Below are 22444 nucleotides of genomic sequence, written 5' to 3'. Positions count from 1 at the left end.
ATGGCCCAAGCAGCAAAGTTCTTCACACGGAGTTAGGGTTGTCTTTTATTTTGGTTTAGTTTATTACATCCAACACCAGGGCTCTTGTGGCCCTTTTACTCACTGCCAGCAGAGTATGTTGGTCAGTTAACTTGTCTAAGATTGCAGCCCTATGCACGCTAGGAGTAAGTCATATTGAACTTAATAGCGCAGATCTCTTGAGTACACACACACACACTGAACTTACAGAGTTGGCATCAGAAGTATGTGGTAGACTGGACTGTACCACTGTGGACAACAAGTGTTGGATGGAACTTATAAGTGATGACCTATATTCACACACACACACACACACTGCAAATCTTAAAAGAGAAAGAACATGAACAATTGTTCTAGCTCAGCCCTTTGCCTGCTATGCAAAGAGAGTTTAATGTAAGGAAGAATGCAAAGATGTGGTTCCCACCTGCGAGCTAAAGTGACACAATCAATTCTACCAAAGCATTCTGCTGAATGTGCAGGCCAGGCCTAACTCTTAGCTTCCTAGCCTTTTCATCAACTGCTCTTCATTCTTTTTAAAATATAAATCAAGCCCCCAGCTTTCTAGGCTGGTTTCCTATTAAGTGAGGCCAATGTTTTCTTTCAAGACTTACCACTGCAGGGCTGATGGTGGAGACCCAGAGGGTGGTTTTGCCTGCTCCAATTGTGGCTAGTTTCACTCTGACAGAAAAATGGATGCAAACTCAATTTACATAGAGGTTACTTGCATGTTTCTGTCAGGAAATTGAGTTTACACACCAGGCCCCCTAGAGTGAATTCAAGAAAGTTCTGGGGCTGGAGGCGGGGGGCAGAAACGTGGCGGGCTTTCCCTGGAATGCTGGCTGTGGACCTGTGTACTCCCTCCAAAGCTGCCATGTTGGCTTAGGCCTGTCCCATTTCTACCACTAGTTTCAGGCGTGACCTGTTTTATATATTGGTCCCTCAGTCCAGGATGAATGTCCACAGTTTCAGCAAACTTGGTGGGTTAGAGTAAATTTCATACAACTGGAATTGGATGCTAGTTGGCCTGTGAAGAAGGACAGCAGGGCACCGGGACCATATCAATACATTTACAGGCAGGAGCAGCCACATCACATTGCTCAGTAGAGGAAAAGACACATTATGGCAGGGTTATTTTATAAACAATATAAAATATATATGTTTTATATATTTTATATTGTTTTACTGTGTGCTCTTTGGTTTTAATTTTTGTGAGCCGTCCAGAGAGCTTCGGCTACTGGGTGGTATAGAAATGAAATAAATAAATAAATATTGGGTCGACTTGACTACGGGAGTGAGTGGCAAATGCAGAATGTGATTGTCTGCAAATGGAGACCGCTGAGGTACAGACAAGAAATATTCTGCATTGCACAACAAGTAAGTCTGTTTGCCAGCACGATTATAATGTTTGGCCTCACTTGCCAGCCCTGCTCTTTGGCCACCCAAGCATGCACATTGGCTTTGGGCTGATGACAGAGAGACACAAAGCAGGACAAGCTGCAACCACAATTTTGACTCACTTCTCCTCAGCCCTACTGTTGCAGATTAACTGAGCTCTATGCAGCTTGTTCTGCAGAAATCTTCCCAGGCTGGCTCACTTGGCACAGAAAATACTCAGGATCATTTAAAGTACATCATACTATTCTGTGTGAATGGTGGGGGATGCTCTGAAATGTGTCAGGGCATGGCCACAGGGCCTCCCCTCTTTAATACAGAATATAGCATTACTTTGAGCCCATGGGCATAAGATAGCACTAATGGAAGCCAAGATCCACCTGAACCAACAGTATTGCAAGAACAGAACATCCCTTTCTGTGGGAGGAGGAGGTAATAATTTCTAGTTAGTAGCCAAAAAACCAATAAGAGTTTCTAGTAGCCAGAGAGTGCGCTCGATTGATTGTTTTCTTCTCTCTTTCCAGCTGGAGAAATAGTGCAAAGTGTATTTGCAGGACAGTGGGACCTAAGGCAACAACGCAAAGTTCAGGAAGTTCCCATCCAAAGCGAAGTCACGCAGAGCACATCCTCTGCAGGGCAGCAAATACAACAACTGAAATTCCAGAATGTTCCCCTCCAAAACGAAGAGAAGTGGAACACTGTGACTGGAGAACAGCAAAGTGTAAGAGAACTACACAGGCACCCAAAACCTTCCAACCAAAGTGATGGCAGGCAGAATAGCTCTGCAGGGCAACAGAAGACACAGCACAAGGTCCAGGAGGTTCCCAAAGAAAGTCAAGACAAGCAGAATGCTAGGTAAGGAACTGGTACTGAGTGAATAGGTTAGGAAGGATCTCTCTTACTGAACTCTATTTTCTATTTAGTTCTGGGGATGTGAATGTTTAAAACTGAAAAATCAGAGCCTGAGGCAGTCACACATGCAGCTAAATCCTATGCATATTCACTTGAAAGTCAGATAGATAAAACGGGGCTCTAGTAAATGTGCTTAGGGTTTCAGCCCTTATGGAGTAGGGAAGAGGGCGAGAGCCAAGTTTCACGCAGTGGAGAGGGTGTTGGATTTGGAGCTGGGATAGTGTAGCCACCTTGCCCCACCCCAAAAGAAGCTCTTTGCTTATAATAGTGAGCAAATTAATAATAACAGGCAAAAATTCAACAGGTGCAGCTTCCTTCTATCACTGCATATCTGTCCTTGGAAGAATTATTTGTACTTAATTTCTGCCTGTTGTGCAAAAGGCACACAGTCTTTGCCAGGAAAAAAGGTAGTAACCCTGTTGTTCAGCAAAGCAGTAAGGCCTTGCTAAGTTGCTTTTTCTCAGCCTTACTTTCCCACCTGTAAAATCAGAATGATAGTGACTGACTTCATAGGACAAGTAATATAAAAATTTCTGAGGATGAGCAGTATCCTCAGAAAGTGTAGAAGCACTTTCCATTTTAAAGGTGTAATCCTAAATGTAGTATGAACTAAGTCCCACCGAACTCAGTGGGAATTACTACTGAGAAAGCCTGTTCAGGATCAGACTATAAGATTCCTATTGAATTGCGCTCTAAATAATTATTAACAAAGCAATAATAAATGCAGGGAATCTTCTAGACCCTAAGACAGAATATGCCTGCCTGGAAATCTTGGCTTTTTAAAAGCAAATTTTTAATCCTTGTGGTTTGGGAAAGCATTTGAAAATTTGCAAGCAATGTCTGCCAAAGTCTCAGAGGTATGTAGTGTGTATTTTAAAGAAAGCGGGGGGCTTTCAAAATCATACACTTAATGCCTTACAGAGTTTCCTTCTCCTTGGCCACATCCTTCTCACCTGTCACAGCTGATATCTTCCCGCTTCTTTGTCCTGAACCATCTAATATATTACAAAATATTTCAAATGGGAGCCCAGGGTGGTGGGATACTAATCCACAGTACTGAAGTCAGAACAGCCCAGACGAATACGGTATACAAGTTTACTCATTCTTTTTACAAGATGTTGAGTTTCTGGTGCAGTGTACACCTGGCCTTGCATTTATTTGTGTAACTTTGAGAAACATTATCTCTACACCTGTGCAGGTCAGTTGCACTTGTGTAAAACTTATTTCCATTGTACAGACTTCTTTAACTTCCCATTCTCATCTGTTTAACTCCACTCTTCAGTTCTGTTCAAGAAGTATGACAGGCTGTTGCCTTCCTATTATAAATAAACTAACCACAAGATTAGTTAATTGCAACAAAGGTCAGCATCCAAGACCTTACTGAAGGAGGCCCACTGCTGATTTATTCAAGCACGCTATTCGGATTGCTCCCAAACCATTCTTTTTAGCAGCCGTGACAACGTTGTTCGCAAAGATGTCTTCCAAGGCATCTTATGCTTCTCAACAGCCATCATGAAAAACCCTATGGGTTTAAACAGCCACAGGTTCATAACAGGAAAACTCTTGTAATGGGAGCCAGTACTGCAGCTTACTTAGCAATTGCATTTCAACTACCTGACCTGGTCAGCCAGTTTTGCTATGCCTCCATCTGCTGATCCATTGGCCAAGTCCTGTGCTGCTTTCATGCTTCCGTATTGTTGATCAAGGCAAGGGCTCAGCCCTGGAATACATAATAGATTAGTAAGCACCCTTGAACAGGTGCCATGTGCCTACTGAGTTACCACGGTTTTTGGATCCCTGGGGATGGGCTTCTGGGGGAGATACTGGATTGTATCCAAAGTTAGTCTACAGTCCCATTCATTTCAATGGGAGTACTGTAAGCAGGACTAACATTGGATACAGCCTATTGTGATCTCAGGGCTGGTTTAAACATAAACACAGGGCCCAAATTACAGAAGTTACTTCTATCCAGAGAGAGATTAGTATGTACATCTGGTCAGAAGAAGTAGGTCAAGTGGTGGTGGGGAGAGGCTCACATCTGGTAGAATGATGCCAATTAAAGCTGACCTGCAAAATGAGTTCCTGGATTAACATAACCTCAGAGAAAAAAATCAAAAACAATGCAAATTGGTAGGAAGCATTTGAATTTGGTCAGGGCGAGGACCCCAGAGTTTGCAGAAGTACAAAAATAAAACACACACCCAAAACAGCTCAGTGAGGATTGAGCATGCTCAGTGGCCATCAGGAGCTATGTAATGATTATTTATTTAGATATTCATAGCCACTTTTCTTTATAAAATCAACTCAAGTGCATAAAACACAGCAGATAAAACAAATCCAACAACTAAAATCAATTTCATACAGTAAAACCAAAAGTGGAGTAAAATGGCTGAAGCATAAAACCCAAACTAAAAGCTCATTGAAACAAAATTGTCTTAGCAGTTCACCTGAAGCCTAAAAGAGAAGGAGCCAACTGATCTTGAGTGTCAGTTGGAAAACAAACAAACACACAAAAGCAGAAAACCGGCGGAAGGGGGCAGTGGGATGGTCTACTTGAACCCCTTGCAGCTTGTGGCATCTTGGAGGAGGGCATGGATGTGTGGCTGGCACTATCTGGAACTTTAAGGACTGGAACACTCCTGTTAGGTGGTCAGGATATACTGCAACATTTTGTTGCAAGTCCCACTTATATTCCCATGTTGCTGTTTTAGTTTTTCATGCTAGACATGAAGGGAAATACTTGGATAGTATTCAGTTAGTACCAGCTGAGTTTGTGAGGAAAAATGGTGTGGTGACTGTTCCTATCCCTGGCCTAACGTGATGAGACACTGCTCCCAGGAGATGGATAATGGCAAAGTGCTGATGTGAAGGGGAGCGGGGTGTGGGGGAATACTGCAATGACTCTTCCTTGAGGTACAGTAGTGATTTGTGATCCTTGCTTCTGCTGCATTGGTAGGCTAGGAATCTGTTGAGCAACAGATAAGCTGCCTGGGCTACACAATCGAAGAAAGGCAAAACAGACATTCATCAAGGCGGATATAGTTATGGGCATCATGGCTTATTGGAATGGTGTAGACATAAATGACACATTTGTGCACGTGGGGGGGGGGGCAAGTGCCCTTCTGCAGCCCTTTGATCCTTTGAGCACCTGCTTTCTCCCCAGCACGAACCCCTATGCCGGCCTGGTGGATTGCCTGCGTGCCTCCTGGCTATCAGGAAAGACATGCCCTGTGGAGTATCGGAAAGAGCAGCTGGAGGCACTGGGTCACTTTCTGGATGAGAGGAAGACTGATATCCTGAACGCCGTGCATGAAGACATGCACAAGGTGAGGGTGGTCATCCAGCTGGAGGTTCTGACAGGGCCTCAGCTTTCCTCCAAGTCAGAGGAGCTGGAACTGTTGCTGCATGGTTAAGCTCTTGAGCCTAGTGTGACCATCACTCAATTCTCCTTCGATTTTTTTGTCCTCCCCCACAGCCCCCGTTTGAATCGGAGATCACGGAGATTGTCATGTGCAGGAATGAAGTGAACAATGCTCTTAACAACCTGTGCCACTGGGTGAAGGATGAATGTGTGCACAAGAACCTAGTAAGGAAGTCAGACTGAAAATGGAGGAAATGTAACTTCACATGGGGAAAAGGGCAGCTTTCTGCTTGATGGGGGAGCAAGTCTAGAGCAGACCAAAGATTATTTTGGAAAGCACACTAGCAGTGGGCCTGTACTTCATGGCCAAGCAAGCGCTTTCATTTCCACAACCTGCTTTATTGTTATTTTTCTCCCTGTTCCACTTGCTTCATGGACTTTTCCTGCCTTCACCCCCTTGTAGGTCACCCAGCTTGACTGTGCCTTCATCCGCAAGGAACCCTTTGGTGTGGTAGTCATCATTGGAGCCTTTAGTCTCCCCATTAACCTTATAGTGGTGCCCCTGGTAGGGGCCATCGCAGCTGGTGAGTGAGAAACCATCTGAGGACTGCCATCTAGCACTCCACAGCTGCTGGTCTCTTTAAAGTGGCTCCTGCTGGCTAGCTCCAGTGTATCTGTTGATAATATGTTCTTCTCTTCCACCAGGAAATTGTGTGATTGTCAAACCTTCAGAACTCAGCAGCCACACTGAGAGGCTCCTTGCTGATGCACTGCCAAGCTATCTTGACCCGGTGAGTTCCTCAGTCCCAAGTCTGCCTTATTTTGTTAATCCAAGCATAGCTGGTGCTCACTTACATGCCTTTTTTCTGTTCCTGAAAATTAAGGTTGTCTCACTTCCTTGTTGGGGTGGTATAGTGATGTTACCATGCATAGTGGTCAGCACAGATCCCATATCTCAGGAGGGTGCTGGTGGGAGGAGACTGCATTGCAATTTGGGGTGTATGTGTCAGGGATGAGTCTAAGCGCCTTGAGATGTCTGACAGCTCTGATTCTGAATCAGAGTTGGAGCAGCAGCCAGATCAGAGGCCAGGGGAGGTACCCTCCCTAGTGAGACAAAATGCTGGAAGGGAGTCCTCCCAAGACCTTGACCAACAGGCGGCCCAGACTGAGTCCCTGCCCCCTCCCTCCACTGTGAGAACGCACATTTCCAAAGAGGAGGAGGAAGAGGGGCGTGATGTAAGAGACGCTAGGGCACGACACAAAGCAAAGTGGAAAAAGTTAGGGGCAGGACTCAGATGCTCCACCCAGATAGTCATTCTTGGAGGCCAATGTAGGAGGGAGCCACTCTAAGGGAGGGGCTTGACTGCGAAGCTAGCTTGGCTGGGAGGTTCATACTCCAAACAGCCAGGAACTTTCTCTCCCTCTGGTTCATCTCCTCTGCGTAGAGATTATTGATTAGTAGTTTAGAGCCTGGGGGCTGCCTGAGAGTTTTCCTTGTATATGCATTTGTAGAAAGACTAGGCTCTAGCAAAATGGTCTTTTGGCTTGAACCTTGTCTATTGTGGTGTTGATTGTGAAGGGAAAGGTTGATCCATATCTGACAGTATGTGACTCTGGCAAAGGGGTCACATACAACAGGGCTGGGCAGAAGGTAGATCTGGATCTATTGGTAGATCTGGATCTATTGGTAGATCTCTGGGTGATCTGCAGTAGATCAGGGGTGCTGAAGTTCAGGCCCGGGTCCAAATCCAGCCTACCTGAGGACCTAATCTGACTCTCCAGGGTTCCCCAGATTGCCATGCCTCCATCTCCGTGTCACCAGGTGGCTCCCACTCCCACCATCACCACCACCACTGATTGTTTGGAGGTTTCCCGGCTTTTATGCCTTTCCCCCACTATTCTAAAGGGTTGCCATGCCTCTCCTAAGCCTTAGTTAAAAACTTTAAGATAAAATATGCTGGCATTTTGGTCCTGCCCCCTTTGCCTTTGGCCCTGCCCACCATGGAATGCTGCCCCCAATAGGTGAATTCAGTCTTGGGTTCAGAATTCGTTAGTGTATGTCTTTAGCACCAGGCTCTGGTTGGTTGACCTTGGGGCTCTAGTAAAAAAACAAAGTAGATCCAGTAAGCCTGAAATCTGCCCACCCTTGGCGCAAACAAAAACACTCATTGCAGATTTATTATCCCTTAACATGCTTTAACCATCCTTTTGTGGATGAAGTGGGGCTTCTGGGTCACAATGATTTTCAAGCATAGAATTGTAAAAGGTAAAGGTGTCCCCAACCAGTCGTGTCCGACTCTAGGGTGCGGTGCTCATCCCCGTTTCTAAGCCGAAGAGCCAGCGCTGTCCGAAGACGCTTCCGTGGTCATGTGGCCGGCATGACTGAACACCGAGGTGCACGGAACGCTGTTACCTTTCCCGCCGAGGCGGTACCTATTTATCTACTTGCAATTTCTTGCTTTCGAACTGCTAGGTTGGCAGGAGCTGGGACTGAAGACGGGAGCTCACTCTGTCACGCGGCACTCGGGTCTCAAACTGCTGACCTGCCGACCTCCCAGTCTGCAGTTCAGCATCTTAACCACTAAGCCACCGCGGCCCCTAGAATTGTAATTCCTGCCAATCCATTTATCTGAATTAATGTGTCACATATTTAATGTACTGCTGTAGAAAAATTAGTGGTATGCACATAGTTAGTGAACTTCATGTATAGGGGATGGGCTCACTATTGTTACTGTTGTTGTTGTTCAGTCGTGTCCGACTCTTCGTGACCCCGTGGACCATAGCATGCCAGGCCTTCTTGTCCTGCACTCTCTCCCGGAGCATGCTCAAGTCCATATTCATTGCATCAGTGATGCTATCTAGCCATCTCATCCTCTGCTGTCCCTTTCTCCTTTTGCCTTCAATCTTTCCCAGCATCAGGGTCTTTTCCAGAGAGTTTTCTCTTCGCATTAGGTGGCCAAAATATTTGAGCTTCAGTTTCAGGATCTGTCCTTCCAATGAGCACTCACGGTTGATAGCCGCACTATCATGGCTATCAGGGACATTAGGATCTTTCCTGTATAGTTCTTCTGTGTATTCTTTCTACCCCTTCTTAATCTCATCAGCTTCTGTTAAGTCCCTGCCTTCTTTATCCTTTATCATGCCCGTCTTTGCACAAAACATTGAAGAGATCTCTAGTCTTTCCCATTCTGTTGTTTTCCTCGATTTCTTTGCATTGTTCATTTAAGAAGGCCTTCTTGTCTCTCCTTGCTATTCTCTGGAACTCTGCATTCAGTTGGATATATCTTCCCCTTTCTCCCTTGCTATTCGCTTCCCTTCTTTCCTCAGCTACTTGTAAAGCCTCATCAGACAGGCACTTTGCTTTCTTGCATTTTTTTTCTTTGGGATGGATTGAGTTGCTGCCTCCTGAACAATATTACGGACCTCCATCCATAATACCTCAGGCACTCTGTCTATCAGGCCTAATCCCTTAAATCTATTCCTCACCTCCACTGTATATTCATAAGGGATATGATTTAGGTCATACCTGAATGGTTTAGTGGTTTTCCCTACGTTCTTCAATTTAAGCTGAAATTTTGCAACAAGAAGCTCATGATCTGAGCCACAGTCAGCTCCAGGTCTTGTTTTTACTGACTGTATGGAGCTTCTCCATCATTGGCTGCAAAGGACATAATCCATCTGATTTCGATATTGACCGTCTGGTGATGTCTATGTGTAGAGTCGCCTCTTGTGCTGTTGGAAAAGAGTGTTTGCTATGATCAGCGTGTTCTCTTGGCAAAACTCTATTAGCCTTTGTCCTGCTTCATTTTGTACACCAAGGCCATGCTTGCCTGTTATCCCGATGATTTCTTGACTTCCTACTTTAGCATTCCAATCCCCTATAATGAAGAGGACATCTTTTTTTTGGTGTTAGTTCTAGAAGGTGCTGTAGGTCTTCATAGAACTGATCAACCTCAGCTTCTTCAGCCTCAGCGGTTGGGGCACAGACTTGAATTACTGTGATGTTGAATGGTTTGCCTTGGATTCGTACTGAGATCATTCTATCGTTTTTGAGATTGTACCCCAGTACTGCTTTTCCCACCCTTTTGTTGACTATGAGTGCTACTCCATTTCTTCTAAGGGATTCTTGCCCACAGTAGTAGATACGATGGTCACCTGAATTAAATTCGCCCATGCTTGTCCATTTTAGTTCGCTGATTCCCAAGATGTCAATGTTCAATCTTGCCATCTCATGTTTGACCACCTCCAGCTTACCTTGAATCATTGATCTTACGTTCCAGGTTCCTAAACAATATTGTTCTTTACAGCATTGGATTTTCTTTTCTCCACCCGACACATCCACAGCTGAGCATCCTTTTGGCTTTGGCCCAGCTGCTTCACTCTTTCTGGCACTACTTGGAAATACCCTCTGCTCTTCCCCAGTAGTATATTGGACACCTTCCGACCTGAGGGGCTCATCTTCCGGCGTCATATCTTTTAGCCTTGTGATACGTTCCATGGGGTTTTCTTGGCAAGAATACTGGAGTGGGTTGCCATTTTCTTCTCCAGTGGACCACATTTTGTCAGAACTCTCTGCCATGACCTGTCCGTCTTGGGTGGCCCTGCACGGCATAGCTTATGGCTTCACTGAGTTACGCAAGCCCCTTCGCCACAACAAGGCAGTGATCCATGAAGGGGGGCTCACTATGGGATGATACAATTATATTTCACTTAGATACCCGCTACAGTCTTCCATGAAAACACCAGCGAAAGCGCCATCCCTCTAGGAGTCAGCAAGGACTCGATGCTTGCACAGGAGGAACCTTTCCTTTCCTTTAGATAAAGGCCAGACATTGTATTCTCTTTCCTTTTAAAATCCAAGGGTGCTGTAAGCGGCTGCCTACTTCATGCGCACAAATGTGTGAAGCTGAGCCCTGATGTTGGTTGTTCTTTTTTTAAATGAAAAACTGCTTGGGGGGGGGGATTTAGAAAGGAGAACAGCAGTGCTGGGCATACTTAATCTTTTTCACACCTGCTATTTCCCTGCTCCAAATTGTGCCCCAAGAGGCTATTTCTTCTGCAGGGTTCCAAAGCGGGTAGAGCCTGTGTATGTGAATGCAATCTAATTGGACATGGTCCTTCTCCCCTATTTCACAGGAAACCTTTGCTGTAGTGACAGGTGGCCCTCAAGAGACTGGCAAATTACTGGAGAACAAGTTTGATTACATCTTCTTTACAGGTACCTCTCTTTTTAATTCTTTTAAATTATTATACTTGTTGTTACTGTTTATAGTAGTAGTATTACTGAATAACTACAATGAGTTCTCCCATGCCGGGGATAATGACTTAGGGCTGAGGACAGCCTTCCCCAACATAGTGCCCTACGGATGTGTTGCACTACAACTCCCATGATTCCCAGTCAGCATGGCCAGTGCTGGCTGGGAATTATGTGAGTTGCAGTCCAACACTTCTGGAGGGTGCCAGGTTGGGGAAGACTGGCTTAGCGGTTCTAGATCTGATGGTATGTCTTATACCATCAGATCTAGATGCTTGAGCCCTGGCACCTCTCATGTTAGAAAGCAACCACCAAGCCAATCCCAGGTCCATTTGAGTAGTTCTTCACCTTTGGATGCATTTTTTATAATATTTCTATGCCTGGGCATGTCAAATAGTATATGGGGCGCATACAGGTCTGTATGTATTCTGCAGGGTTCCATAGCTAACATATTATCCAGGATGGAATATAGAAACCCGAATCCCTCGCGCCTTCCCCCTTGCCCCAAACTTTCCAATTCAGCCTCTGAAGTTGCCCACCCCCAGCCCTAAAGGTATTTTTCTAACCCTCATAGTGGCAGAGTAAAGTTTGGAAAGATACCACCTATGTTTGGTAAAGGCTCAGGAACAAGATGGGGCTGGACAAGATTCCACTTGTCTGGGAATTGGGGTTTCAGTTTGTGGCAGAACTGTCTGTCCCGGGTCCAGTAGTTCCTTTCTCCCTGACCAAAAACACTTGTCCTTTTCCTTTCTCATCCATTTGATGTCTTTTTTAGAATGTTAGTGTTCCACACTTCCCCCCTGAAAACCTTAATCTGAGAAGTTTAATAAATTATGCAGAATGTATACAGGCTAATTACTTGTATCCATAATTTTATAAAATACTTTTATTATTATCTTCAAAAACATTATGCATTAATCTAAGAAGGAAAAAAGCTATTAAAACTCATATTACTAAACACTCATAATTAACAAAGATAAGAAAAATCTCTGTTTACAACACACAGTATTTACAATTTACAGACAACAAAAAGAAAGAAAAACAAACAGAACAAAAACAAAATGAAGCAAAAACAACCAGTATGAATAACATAGAAAAAAGATATATTGTTGTAGCTTATCTTGAAAATTGTTATTTATAGACAAGGACTATCTTTCAACAGATCTGTTTGTTTCCCTGAGTAGCTTCTTCAAAAATAAGTCAATTTTATTAGTAATGCAGTATCCCAGATTTTTTTAAACCAGTCCATGATTATAGGAATTTGTGTGGATTTCCAGTGTTCTGCCATACCAATTCTTGCCACAGCAAATAGAATAACATAGCTTGTCATGTCCTGGATTTTATCCAAGGCTATCCTTGAAAGCTTTTGTACATATGAACAGATTTTAAAAATGCATAAAACCTTACCAGAATTGCATTCCTGACAATTGTTAATAGCATTTGAATAAATTTTTGATAACCTGTATGGAATAAGGTGCCACTCATAAACTTTCATAATTCTTTTCTAAGCACATAATTTGTTACGCAAAAGCTGGGATTGGAGGTTTGGTGTAGCTGCCTGTGTTTCTCTCTGTGACTCCCACTAATCTTGCCATACCTCTGCAGGGAGTCCCCGTGTGGGACAGATTGTCATGACTGCAGCGGCCAAATATGTGACACCGATAAGCCTGGAGCTGGGGGGCAAAAATCCCTGCTATGTGGATACGTCCTGCAATTTCCAGAATGCAGCCAACCGAATAGTATGGGGAAAGTTCTTCAATGCTGGCCAGTCCTGCATTGCGCCAGACTATGTGATCTGTACCATTGAAACACAGGAGAGGCTGATGCCCTGCCTACGCCAGGCTATCCGTGAGTTCTTTGGGTGCAGCCCCCAGGATTCGCCTGACTTCAGCCGCATGATCAACGATAAGCATTTCCATCGTGTCCGAGCATTCTTGGAATGTGGCCGAGTGACCATTGGTGGAGAGACAGATGAGCGTGACCGTTACATTGGTGAGTAGGTGGACTAGTGCGGGGGGACTGGGGTGGGAAAAAGAGCGGGAGGCCCTCTGCCATTGAGGAAAGTTACTCTGAAGTGCTTAGTCTGTGTGGGTGAGAATTAAGGCAGCAAGAAGAAAGCCCTTCATATATGGGCTTGTGCATGAGGAAGTGTAGCCCTGGGGAAAGTTAAGATCATAGTTGAATGGGAGGAAGGTATAGGAGCATAACATGTCTTGATGAGATCTCTTGCCCACAGCCCCCACAGTGCTAGCTGATGTGAAGGAGTGGGAACCAGTCATGCAAGAGGAGGTTTTTGGGCCCATCTTGCCGATTATCACTGTGACAGACCTCGACGAGGCCCTCCGTTTCATCAATTGCAGGGAACGCCCACTGGTTATTTATGCCTTCTCCTGTGACAGCAAGGTATGTTTTTAGACTTATATCCCACTTGTCCAGTAAGCTCAAGATGGTTAACACTAACTCTACACAAGCTGGCCAACAATCAGAAAGGTCTTGCACTGCTTTCAAAATGTGCCCAGGCAAAAGCTGTGCTGAACCAACATTGGGAGATTGTTCTGCTAGAATGGGGCAGCTCCCAACAACAGTGGCAGTAAGGCTTTGGGGAGGATGCATGTTGCAACTCTTGCTTTTGGGTGACAAATGTGTGTGTATATTTGTGTGTCTATGTGATAAATGTACAAAGCAACCCTGTGCTTGTTGATTCAAATGCAAGTCCAATTGGGTTAAAGAAGACTTACCGTGCAATCCTATATGTCTCTACTCAGAAACAAGTGTCATTGAGTACAATGGACCTTACTCCCAGGGAAGCAGGTATAGGATTGCAGCCCAAGTGAGAAAGAGAAGGCTATATCTGTACCACAAAGGTCGATGATAGGATGGCCAGATGCAAAAGAGGACAGGGTTCCTGCACCTGGAATAGTTGTGTGGAAAAGGGAATTTGAGCAGGTGAAGCTTGCATGACAAACCACATTTCATAAAATTCCCTCTTCTACAAAGCTATTCAAAGTGCAAGAGCCCTGTCCTCTTTTGCATCTGGCCACCCTAGTGGTGACCATATAGCAATCACTTGCCCGCCAAAGCTTTTCTTTATTCACCAGCAATCCAACTATGCACATTAAGTAGGCCTACAACTAATCCAGTGAGCAGTTCTTTGAAACATAATTGACATACCTGCAGTTCAGAATTTGTTCTGTGGGCAACTTTCTTCCCATCTATTCCCTAGCTCCTTAGCCTAAAATTGAAAGGTGTTCACTGACTGAATGAGAACTTAGTAGTAACTGGAACAGGAAAACTAGAACTAAAAAACAACAACAGGTGAGATATACCACTAGGGATGGGAGAACTAGCAGTTTTCAAGCTCACCTAAATTCTCCAAAAATAATTTCAAAGCTCTTTTCAGCTCATTCCTGTTTTCATTTTTGACCTGTTTTCTGGTTCATTCAATGATTTCGTGTGCATTTCAAACAGAAAAGCTGCATTTCTGTGCTTTTTTTCCAAAAGTGCACACTTTCCCCCCGTGATTAAAGTGTGAAAATACATATTTTAATGCACATTTCAAAGTGCACATTTTAAAAAAATACATGTTTTTCAAACACAATCGCAAATTTGGGAATTTGCAAACATGTCATGGGAAAAAAGCTCTCCTGCTTGGCTTCACGTTTGGGATTGCGAACAGGAGATGTTCGCATGGTTTGTGAACAGAAATGAAATCCGCAGACCTCCCTATATACCACTTCAACTTGATCTCTTCTGCAGTGGATAATAATTCTGAAAGGTGGGGCCCATTTGTAACAGCCCTTTGCCAGGGCTGTTCCAATAAGTTCTGGAACAACCAGAGGCTTGTTTTTTAATCCTGAGGTATGCAATTAAGAACAGGCATGCTGAATCAGACCAAGGCCTATCTAGTCCAGCATTCTGTTCACATAGTGGCAAGCCAGCTGCCTGTAGGAAGCCCACAAGTAGGACATGCGCACAATAGCATCCTCCTGCTCATGTTCCCCAGCAACTGGTACTGAGAGGTATGTTGCCTCCGGCACTGGAGGTAATACATAACTGTCATGACTAGAAGCCGTTGATAGCCTTATCCTTCATGAATGAACAGTAGCAGCATCTTATCTCTAGTGTACAAAGGTAGGTGTACATACCTGTATGTACTCGGTAACTTTTGAAGTGAGCTAGGGTGTGTAGCTGAACCACCCTAGAATTCCTTACCTGTGTAGAGGAGGTTATTAACAGATTTAGATGTCCACAGTGGCATAAACAAACCTTAATTATAAGGCCACAAAAGCCTTATAACAACTAGCTACCAATTATTTACATCTATATATTAGATTGTACAGAGTCTTTGAGCTCCTGTGTAAAGGCATTGCACTTTGTAATACAAATGAGATAGAAAAACTGCCTTGCAGCCTATTTAGGGTGCAATCCTATCATGATGATTGTAAGGCTCCAAATTCAGGCATGCAATGTAAAGTGGGAGGAGTAGCGGAGGCGATCTTCGCCTCCCTGTCCTCTTGCTCTGCGTTTTTGCTAGACAGCCTTTTTTGCCTGCCTAGCTGGGGCACTTCAGAGGTGGAGGGAAAGAGGCTGACGTGGCCTCAGGAGAGCTCATATCCTGGCTTCTCCAGTCTCCTCCCCCCACCCCCACTGGAATGCCTCTTTTACCCCCCCTCTGAGGTTGAGTTCCTAACCTCAAAGAGGCAGCTGGCATGGTTCTTTCTGCACCAGCTGCAAGGGAGAGGGGGAGAGGGGTTGAAGCGCGGACTCCTGGATCCGAAGTTGGAGCGCTGTCTCTCACCTCGGATACAGGAATCCAAAAAATCCTATGGTCCCCCATAGGATTGCTCCCTGTATATTTAATGTGAAAGGTTTAAAGATCAAGAAGTTTTAGCATGCCTGTCAGTGAGCAGTAACATGGCCTTTGCTTTTTTTAAACTTTTTTTTAAAAAGAATTCTTCCTTTAGGATACTTCTACAAACTAGTTGCTTAGGATCTCTTTGGGTCTTTTGAGACAGTCCTGTTCTCTTGGGAATACTATGTCGGTAAACAGCAGCTCCAGTGCCCAACTACCATGACTACTGAAAGAGCTTTTGGCATGGGGAAGGTGACTGCGTTGGTGTTCGATGCGCTTATTGGATGGTGGCTATGACATTGCTGCATAGTTCCCTATCCAGCCTGTGACGTTTTGAGCTTGCTATATATATTCTTTTAAATTCCCAATGTTTTGCCTCTTTTTGTTTTAAAATTTCTCTGGAGACTGTACTCCTGCCCATTGCTGGTGTTCACAAACATACATGTTTTTAAAAGGCTATGTTCCGTGCTAGCCAAAGAGAAGACCTTCTGTCTGGAAAGACCTTAGAATGTTTAAAAATCCTAGAAAACCCTTGAGTGAATGAATATGACTCCTTTTCAAAAAGAAGTCTCATTAAATTCAATGGCAGTTTACTCTCAAGTAACTAACTGTGCATGGGATTGCAGCCTGAATCTATTAGTCTTTAATATACCTTGAGATTCTTTGTAGTTTTGCTCAAAATTTCAGTTTACATTGTTTAAAAAAAAAACACCTTATGATTACAGGGGAGAAAACGTTAACCAATGTGTTACAGGGTTTAAGGAAATTAAGTTCTCCTAAATTGTGCAAGGGAACAATTCACTGGGAAGTTTTCCTGTGCAAACTTCATTGAAATGAATACGAGCCATGCAAGAATTCATGCCCAGATGTGCATTTTATATTTGTCAGATTTAAACCTTGCCATTCTAGATACAAGAGAGCCTTCATGGTGGCTATGCTGCTTGATCTGGAGCCTCATCTCTGCTTCACACACAGGAAGTGGTGCCACGACCATGTTCGCCAGCTGCAGTTTGCTCACCAGAGCTGCAGCCAATCCCAGCAACATGGGAAGTGTGCCTGTATAAATGCACATTTGCAAGTACATGTTCGCTGAATTCACACGCTACATTTTTACATGAGATCATTTTGAGGCTAAGTGTGCAAAGAGGGTCTTGGTGTCTGCTCTCCATTAGGGGTGCTAGGCAGGCCTCCTCCATATAAGAAGTTCCTGCCTCACCTGCTATCAGTGGCCAGTAGGTGGGGCCAGTGTAGCACCTTTTGTGAAAGTGTCGTTTTCTTCTTTCAGGAACCTGTTTTTCTGCCAGCTCTATCTGTCAGAGGCCTGTGTGTTGCATACCTTTCTTTTTAAGAATCCAAACCCTGTGAATGTGCAATATTGGTATACTGGAGGAGGACTGCAACTCCTGCAGTGCATCAGCAATACACACACCTTTTGTAGCTCCTTTAGATTTAGCCAACATAGCCATACCGAATCTAATCTCGTATCCTTGGAGCTTAAGAGCAGAGCATACATCACAATTGCCATAGGGATGCTACTGAACATGACCTCCCACTCGTCCTGGCTGTGGTTGAAATGTACAGGAGTCATCATACAGACTGGGGCCATGTTTTCATGAGTCTCCTTTCCACATCCTTCCTCCCAGTGGGGCTAAGAATTTAGAGTGGGGATGTGGAGAATCAAAAGGGATGGCTTGATTTCATGTGGCAAGTGCTACCTCACCTTGCAGTTGGGCTAGGGATGTTTTGTCACAGAGAGGACATCTTCAGCAGGATTCCAGCAGGATTGTTAGAAAACAGACAATAGAATTTTAGAACCTCATTTAGTAGTAGAATGTATGTGGCATTTGGGTTTTGAGATACAAAATATGTTAGAAATATATTGGACCAGCTTTGTAGATCCATTTCTTAGATTACACAGAACTCCATGTTGCCTGATATTCCCTGATCCAGAGGTCTGTATAATTCAAAAGCTTGCATACTTCTATGCTCTCAGAAACCAAGGTGTGTTTACACAAGCGCTCTTCAAGTACTTGAAAGGTTGTCACAGAGAGTAAAGCCAGGATCTCTTCTCGATCATCCCAGAGTGCAGGACACAGAATAATGGGCTCAAGCTACAGGACGCCAGATTCCGGCTGAACATCAGGAAAAACTTCCTGACTGTTAGAGCTATACGACAATGGAACCAATTACCTAGGGAGGTGGTGGGCTCTCCCACACCGGAGGCGTTCAAGATGAGGCTGGACAGCCATCTGTTGGGGATGCTCTGACTTGGATTCCTGCATTGAGCAGGGGGTTGGACTCGACAGTCTCATAGGCCTCTTCCAACCCTACAATTTATGATTCTATGAAGTGATATCTAAAGCATCTTTTTTTGTATTTCTACTGGAAGAGTAATTTGGGAGAAATCTTACTTCTAACGCCAGTATAAGATAACAGGAAGTTTTTTGGAGATCCCTGGACTGTTACTATTTAATTCTATTTTTTCCTCAATGTGAATTTAATTATTTTATTTTAACCTTGGCCTTTCTTGTAATTTTAATTAAAAAGAGCTACCTTACTGCAGCACTGCATCAGAACATGCCATTTTGCTTTGGATAATTTATCCACTTACTTTTGGATGAGGTAGGTAAGCTTGGAGGCACCACCCAAAGTGAGTAGTATCACAGCCAGGGGTTCCCACCATTCTGTTCCCTGTTGAATTGTGTTTTAAAAGCACTACAGCTCGGCAAAATGGAAACTGTTGGGAGACCATGTTGGAAGCTCCTGGAAATATCTAAATAATTGTCCCTCATCTTCTACATAAGATTCTACGTAATGTCCCTTATCGCAAAATGGAAACCTGTTAAACTCTTTGCTTGGCGGACAGCCCTCCTGATGCTCTTGTGCTCTTTTTCTTTCCTTAGGTTGTGAACCAGGTATTGGCTTGCACCAGCAGTGGTGGCTTTTGTGGCAATGATACCTTGACGCAAATAAACTTGATCACCCTACCATTTGGCGGCATTGGTATGACTAGGCCTCTATCTCCTATGTTATCTCTGTCCCCAGCCTGTGCTCTTACCCTTCCTCCTAATCTGGGAACATGTAAGGCTGTGTCTGCACCAGCCCTCCCTCAGAATCATTTCTGGGACAAGGAGAGGCAAAGTCTTCATAGGTTTCTATACTACTCTTGGCACATTTGCAGATCAGGTGCAGAAAATGCAAGAAAGGAATTAACTGTTTCCTATCATGCCATGTCAAGCTGCAGGTTGGGGTGCTCATATATCAGTAGAAATCTGGCACAAAATATTTTGGTCTAATTACCTTCACTGTTAAGTGGAACATAGGAAGCAGACCACTGATTGGTCCACGTAGTCCCGTATTTTTTGACATTGACTGGCAGCAGCTCTCCGGGGTTTCAGACAGGATTTTTTCCTAGCCCTACTTGGAGATGCTGGGGATTGAACCAGGGACCTTCTGCATGCAAAGCAGGTGGTCTACCAACTGAGCTATGGCACCCCCCAAAGTGGGGGCAGGGGGGGAGGAAGACTCACTGCTTTTTTCACTTTAAAAGTGGGATCAACTAGGCTGGAATCCTTGGCAAGATTTTGGTCTTCATAGCAGGTTGGAATACTTTCTCTAAGTACGCCCATTGCGCTGGAAGGCTTCAGCCAACTTGCCACTTGACATGGCATGTTAGTTGGTGAGCTATAAGTGTGACGACCCCCAAAATTGACACCTAGCTGGCCATTTCAAGCAGCAAGCCTATTAGGGGCAGGATTCCTAGGGTGATATCTGCCCATACTTGAGGAAGAGTATTGTGGAAGGGGCAAGTACCTCTTTAATGAAGTACTCATTTGCCAGAGACACCTCCCAGAAGCACAGCCCCTATTTAGGGATAGCACACAGAATATGGTGCAGAGTGCGTCATCTTTTCCAGAGACCTATATCCCTGGAAAATCAGCTGATAAAGACACACTGACCTGGTTCACGCGATTAAACAACCCACGGTTTGTTAACAGTGAGTTTTTGGGAGTGCACAGCAGCAAGCTGGCTCCTGCCTGCTCCCTCTTTGCTAAACAGCCCTGGAATGTCCTGTTCCTGGGTTATGCTCCATGGCATCCATCCAAACCCTGAACTCTGGGTTGTTGAGGGAGAAACGACCCAGAGTTTTAACCCACGAACAAGCCACGGGTTAGAACTCTGGGTTGTTTTTCTCTCAACAACCCAGAGTTCCAGGTTGGGATGCCATGGAGCATAACCCCAGAATGGGGCATTCTGGGGATTTTTAGTGAGGCAGAAATGGGCGAGCGGTTGGAAGCTGGCATCCTCCCTCACTCCAAAACAACCTATAGTTAACAAACCATAGGTTATTTAATCATGTGAACCAGGTGATGAGGACTACCGGGGCAGAAATTAAATACCCAAAGCTTAGAATGCTGCATAATGACTAATGCAACAAGGTCCCTTCCATGTTTGTGCTGGGAAAAGTTGACTTCCCTGATAATCATTAGAATTGGCTGGTCACTCCTTGCTTCTGGGACATCTCAGTTTGTCTTCATTCTGGGACATCTGTTTGTCTCAATCCCTTTGTCTGTGATTCCTTGGAGTCCCTAGCTGTGACAAAATCTCTGTTCAGTTCAGGCCAGGTCCCAGTACCTCCAGGTTCCAGCAGAAATATATCCATTCATGTCATAGGTAGTGCTTATGTACATATTATACTTTTGCAACATGTACCCTAGATAACTATCCATTCCCATTGGAATACTGCAAAAAAGAAAAAAAATGTGATTTTGTATCCAAATGTGCTAGAATATAACCGCCCCTTCCTCCTCTAATACTCATATATGGCACACATAATCAACGGTATGTCACATGCCGAGCACAACCCTATGCACATTTACCCAGAAATATGTCCCAATTTGTTCAATGGGCTTTCTCCCAGGCAAGTGTGCATAGGATAGCAGTCTTAAATTTATTTTACATTTCTAGCTGTCATGGTTGGTAGAAAAAAAGTAATATTTTACAATTCTGTGCCACTTCTGGAGTGTAAGTTAGTTTCACTGGTGACGATGGTGAACGTTGTCCCAATGTCAGAGCAAAGCGTCCAGTTACAGACTCTATATTTGGCTACTATTTCCTTTTGCAAGAGGTAGGCTGTTCTTATTCCCCCAGAGTCTCACTTGCTTCTTCTGGATTACCTTTAGTAACCACTAGCCTTAAAGGTAGCCTTGCAGTGGCCAGGGAGTACAAAACCTGGAAAACGGCCTGCAGAGTAAATGCCAAGGGCTGTGAGTAGGGAGCTCTTTATTGGCACACCTGCAACCTGGCCTAGATGAAGAAGAATGAAGAGCTGCCCAGGCTGTGTAGCAAACTGGAAGGCTCTGCCAGTGAGCAGGATTTGATCTGCATGCTTTCTTCTTCTGTTGCAGGATGGAGTGGCTTGGGCAAGTACCATGGCAAGTTCACCTTCGACACATTTACTCACAGCCGTGGCTGCCTCTCGCGCTCTATGGGCTTTGAGACATTCAACATGATACGCTACCCACCCTATAACGACCACAAGTTGGGGCTGCTGAGTGCTGCTCTTGAGGTCAAACGCAAGGGCTTGTGCACCTTGTTGTGAGCTCTCCAAATCACAGAGGCCTTGTGCCCCAGGAGCTGCAAGGAATAACTTGGCTGCTGGAGAGAGGGAGGATTGTTTCTTCATCACCTGGCCCTGGGGCTTTTGCCAAAACTCTACCTTCTGAAAAAGCCTTGCCCCACTGTCTTGGTTCCTTACTATGGTAGTATCCAGTGTTAGTCCTATGTAGAATAGAACCACTGAAATGAATGAAACGTAGCCATAACTAACATGTCTCAGTCTTTTCAATGGGTCTACTCCAAGTAGGACTAACACTGGATACTACCCCATATGCCCTCTCCCTCCTTATCATAGTCTTGGTAGGCTTAGTAGCAGCCTATGTTCAACATTTAGGTAGCAGTTAGAACGCTTCTATATTGCACTCTCTCTTTTTGCCCTGTAGCAGAATATTCCCTTTGTTCCTTCATGGAATTTTCTCCAGTTAGGAACACCTACTTAAAAGGTTGGCAAGTTGGGTCCCTTCAGATGATTTGGCCAACAGTTCTCATCATCCCTCAGAATTGGCTATGCTTGCTAGAGCTGATGGAAGTACTAAGCCAAAACATCTAGAGGGCACCAAGTTGCCCACCCCTGACTTACTTCAATTAGTTAAGGATGAGTATGTGCAAGGCAGAGTTTAATTTCCCTTTTAACACAGTTTTATGAAGCCAATTCTGAGTTAAAGTCTATGAATACCAGATCCTTTGTAAAGATTGACCAAAGCTGCTCCACGTGTACACCGGCGTAATCACCCTAATTAATATAACTATATCTGTACAATAAAAATAGAAGCATAGATGCGGAATGGTCTCTTATGGAGTGATAAAACTATTTATGGGTGAATGTGTAGAGGGTGGGTCCTGGAAACTTGATATAATGCCAAAGGGATTCAAAATTAAACCCGTGCAAGCTGCTGTGCAGACAAGTCCTCTGTCAATAATGTACTTTCCATGCAACTATGCTCTGTCCCTCAGACATGCCTGCTCTAATAAGTAACCATTTTCTAACATCCATTTCTTACCTTAGTCATATTCTTAATTCATACTCTTCATGCCG

The 22444-nt window shown here is 44.4% G+C and overlaps 2 protein-coding genes across 2 annotated transcripts in view; one reads left to right on the top strand and one right to left on the bottom strand.

Annotated features, from left to right (window-relative positions):
• UNC93B1 (unc-93B1 regulator of TLR signaling) overlaps nucleotides 1-22444 on the bottom strand; it is a 100183-nt gene that overhangs the window by 73746 nt on the left and 3993 nt on the right. The gene's annotated exons all lie outside the window — the stretch shown is intronic.
• Nucleotides 1558-22151, top strand: ALDH3B1 (aldehyde dehydrogenase 3 family member B1). Its single transcript, XM_084804251.1, has 11 exons — nucleotides 1558-1842; nucleotides 1935-2265; nucleotides 5486-5648; nucleotides 5798-5908; nucleotides 6147-6267; nucleotides 6389-6474; nucleotides 10820-10901; nucleotides 12543-12929; nucleotides 13174-13340; nucleotides 18693-18792; nucleotides 21198-22151. The coding sequence occupies exons 1-11, from the start codon at nucleotides 1773-1775 to the stop codon at nucleotides 21389-21391; spliced, it is 1812 nt and encodes a 603-aa protein (XP_084660377.1). The 5' UTR covers nucleotides 1558-1772; the 3' UTR covers nucleotides 21392-22151.

This window comes from Heloderma suspectum, chromosome 1 (assembly GCF_057233095.1).
Source record: "Heloderma suspectum isolate Gila_16-S chromosome 1, 16-S_ref, whole genome shotgun sequence".
NCBI classification, from domain to species: Eukaryota; Metazoa; Chordata; class Lepidosauria; order Squamata; family Helodermatidae; genus Heloderma; species Heloderma suspectum.
This window is presented reverse-complemented; position numbering and strand designations above follow the sequence as displayed.

Excerpts from the sequence above, each read along its gene's own strand:
- ALDH3B1 (XM_084804251.1), top strand. The coding sequence starts at position 1,773 with ATGGAAGCCAAGATCCACCTGAACCAACAGTATTGCAAGAACAGAACA. Across the intron at positions 5,649-5,797 it reads TGCATGAAGACATGCACAAG|CCCCCGTTTGAATCGGAGAT; the intron begins GTGAGGGTGGTC and ends CCTCCCCCACAG. Across the intron at positions 6,268-6,388 it reads GGTAGGGGCCATCGCAGCTG|GAAATTGTGTGATTGTCAAA; the intron begins GTGAGTGAGAAA and ends CTCTTCCACCAG.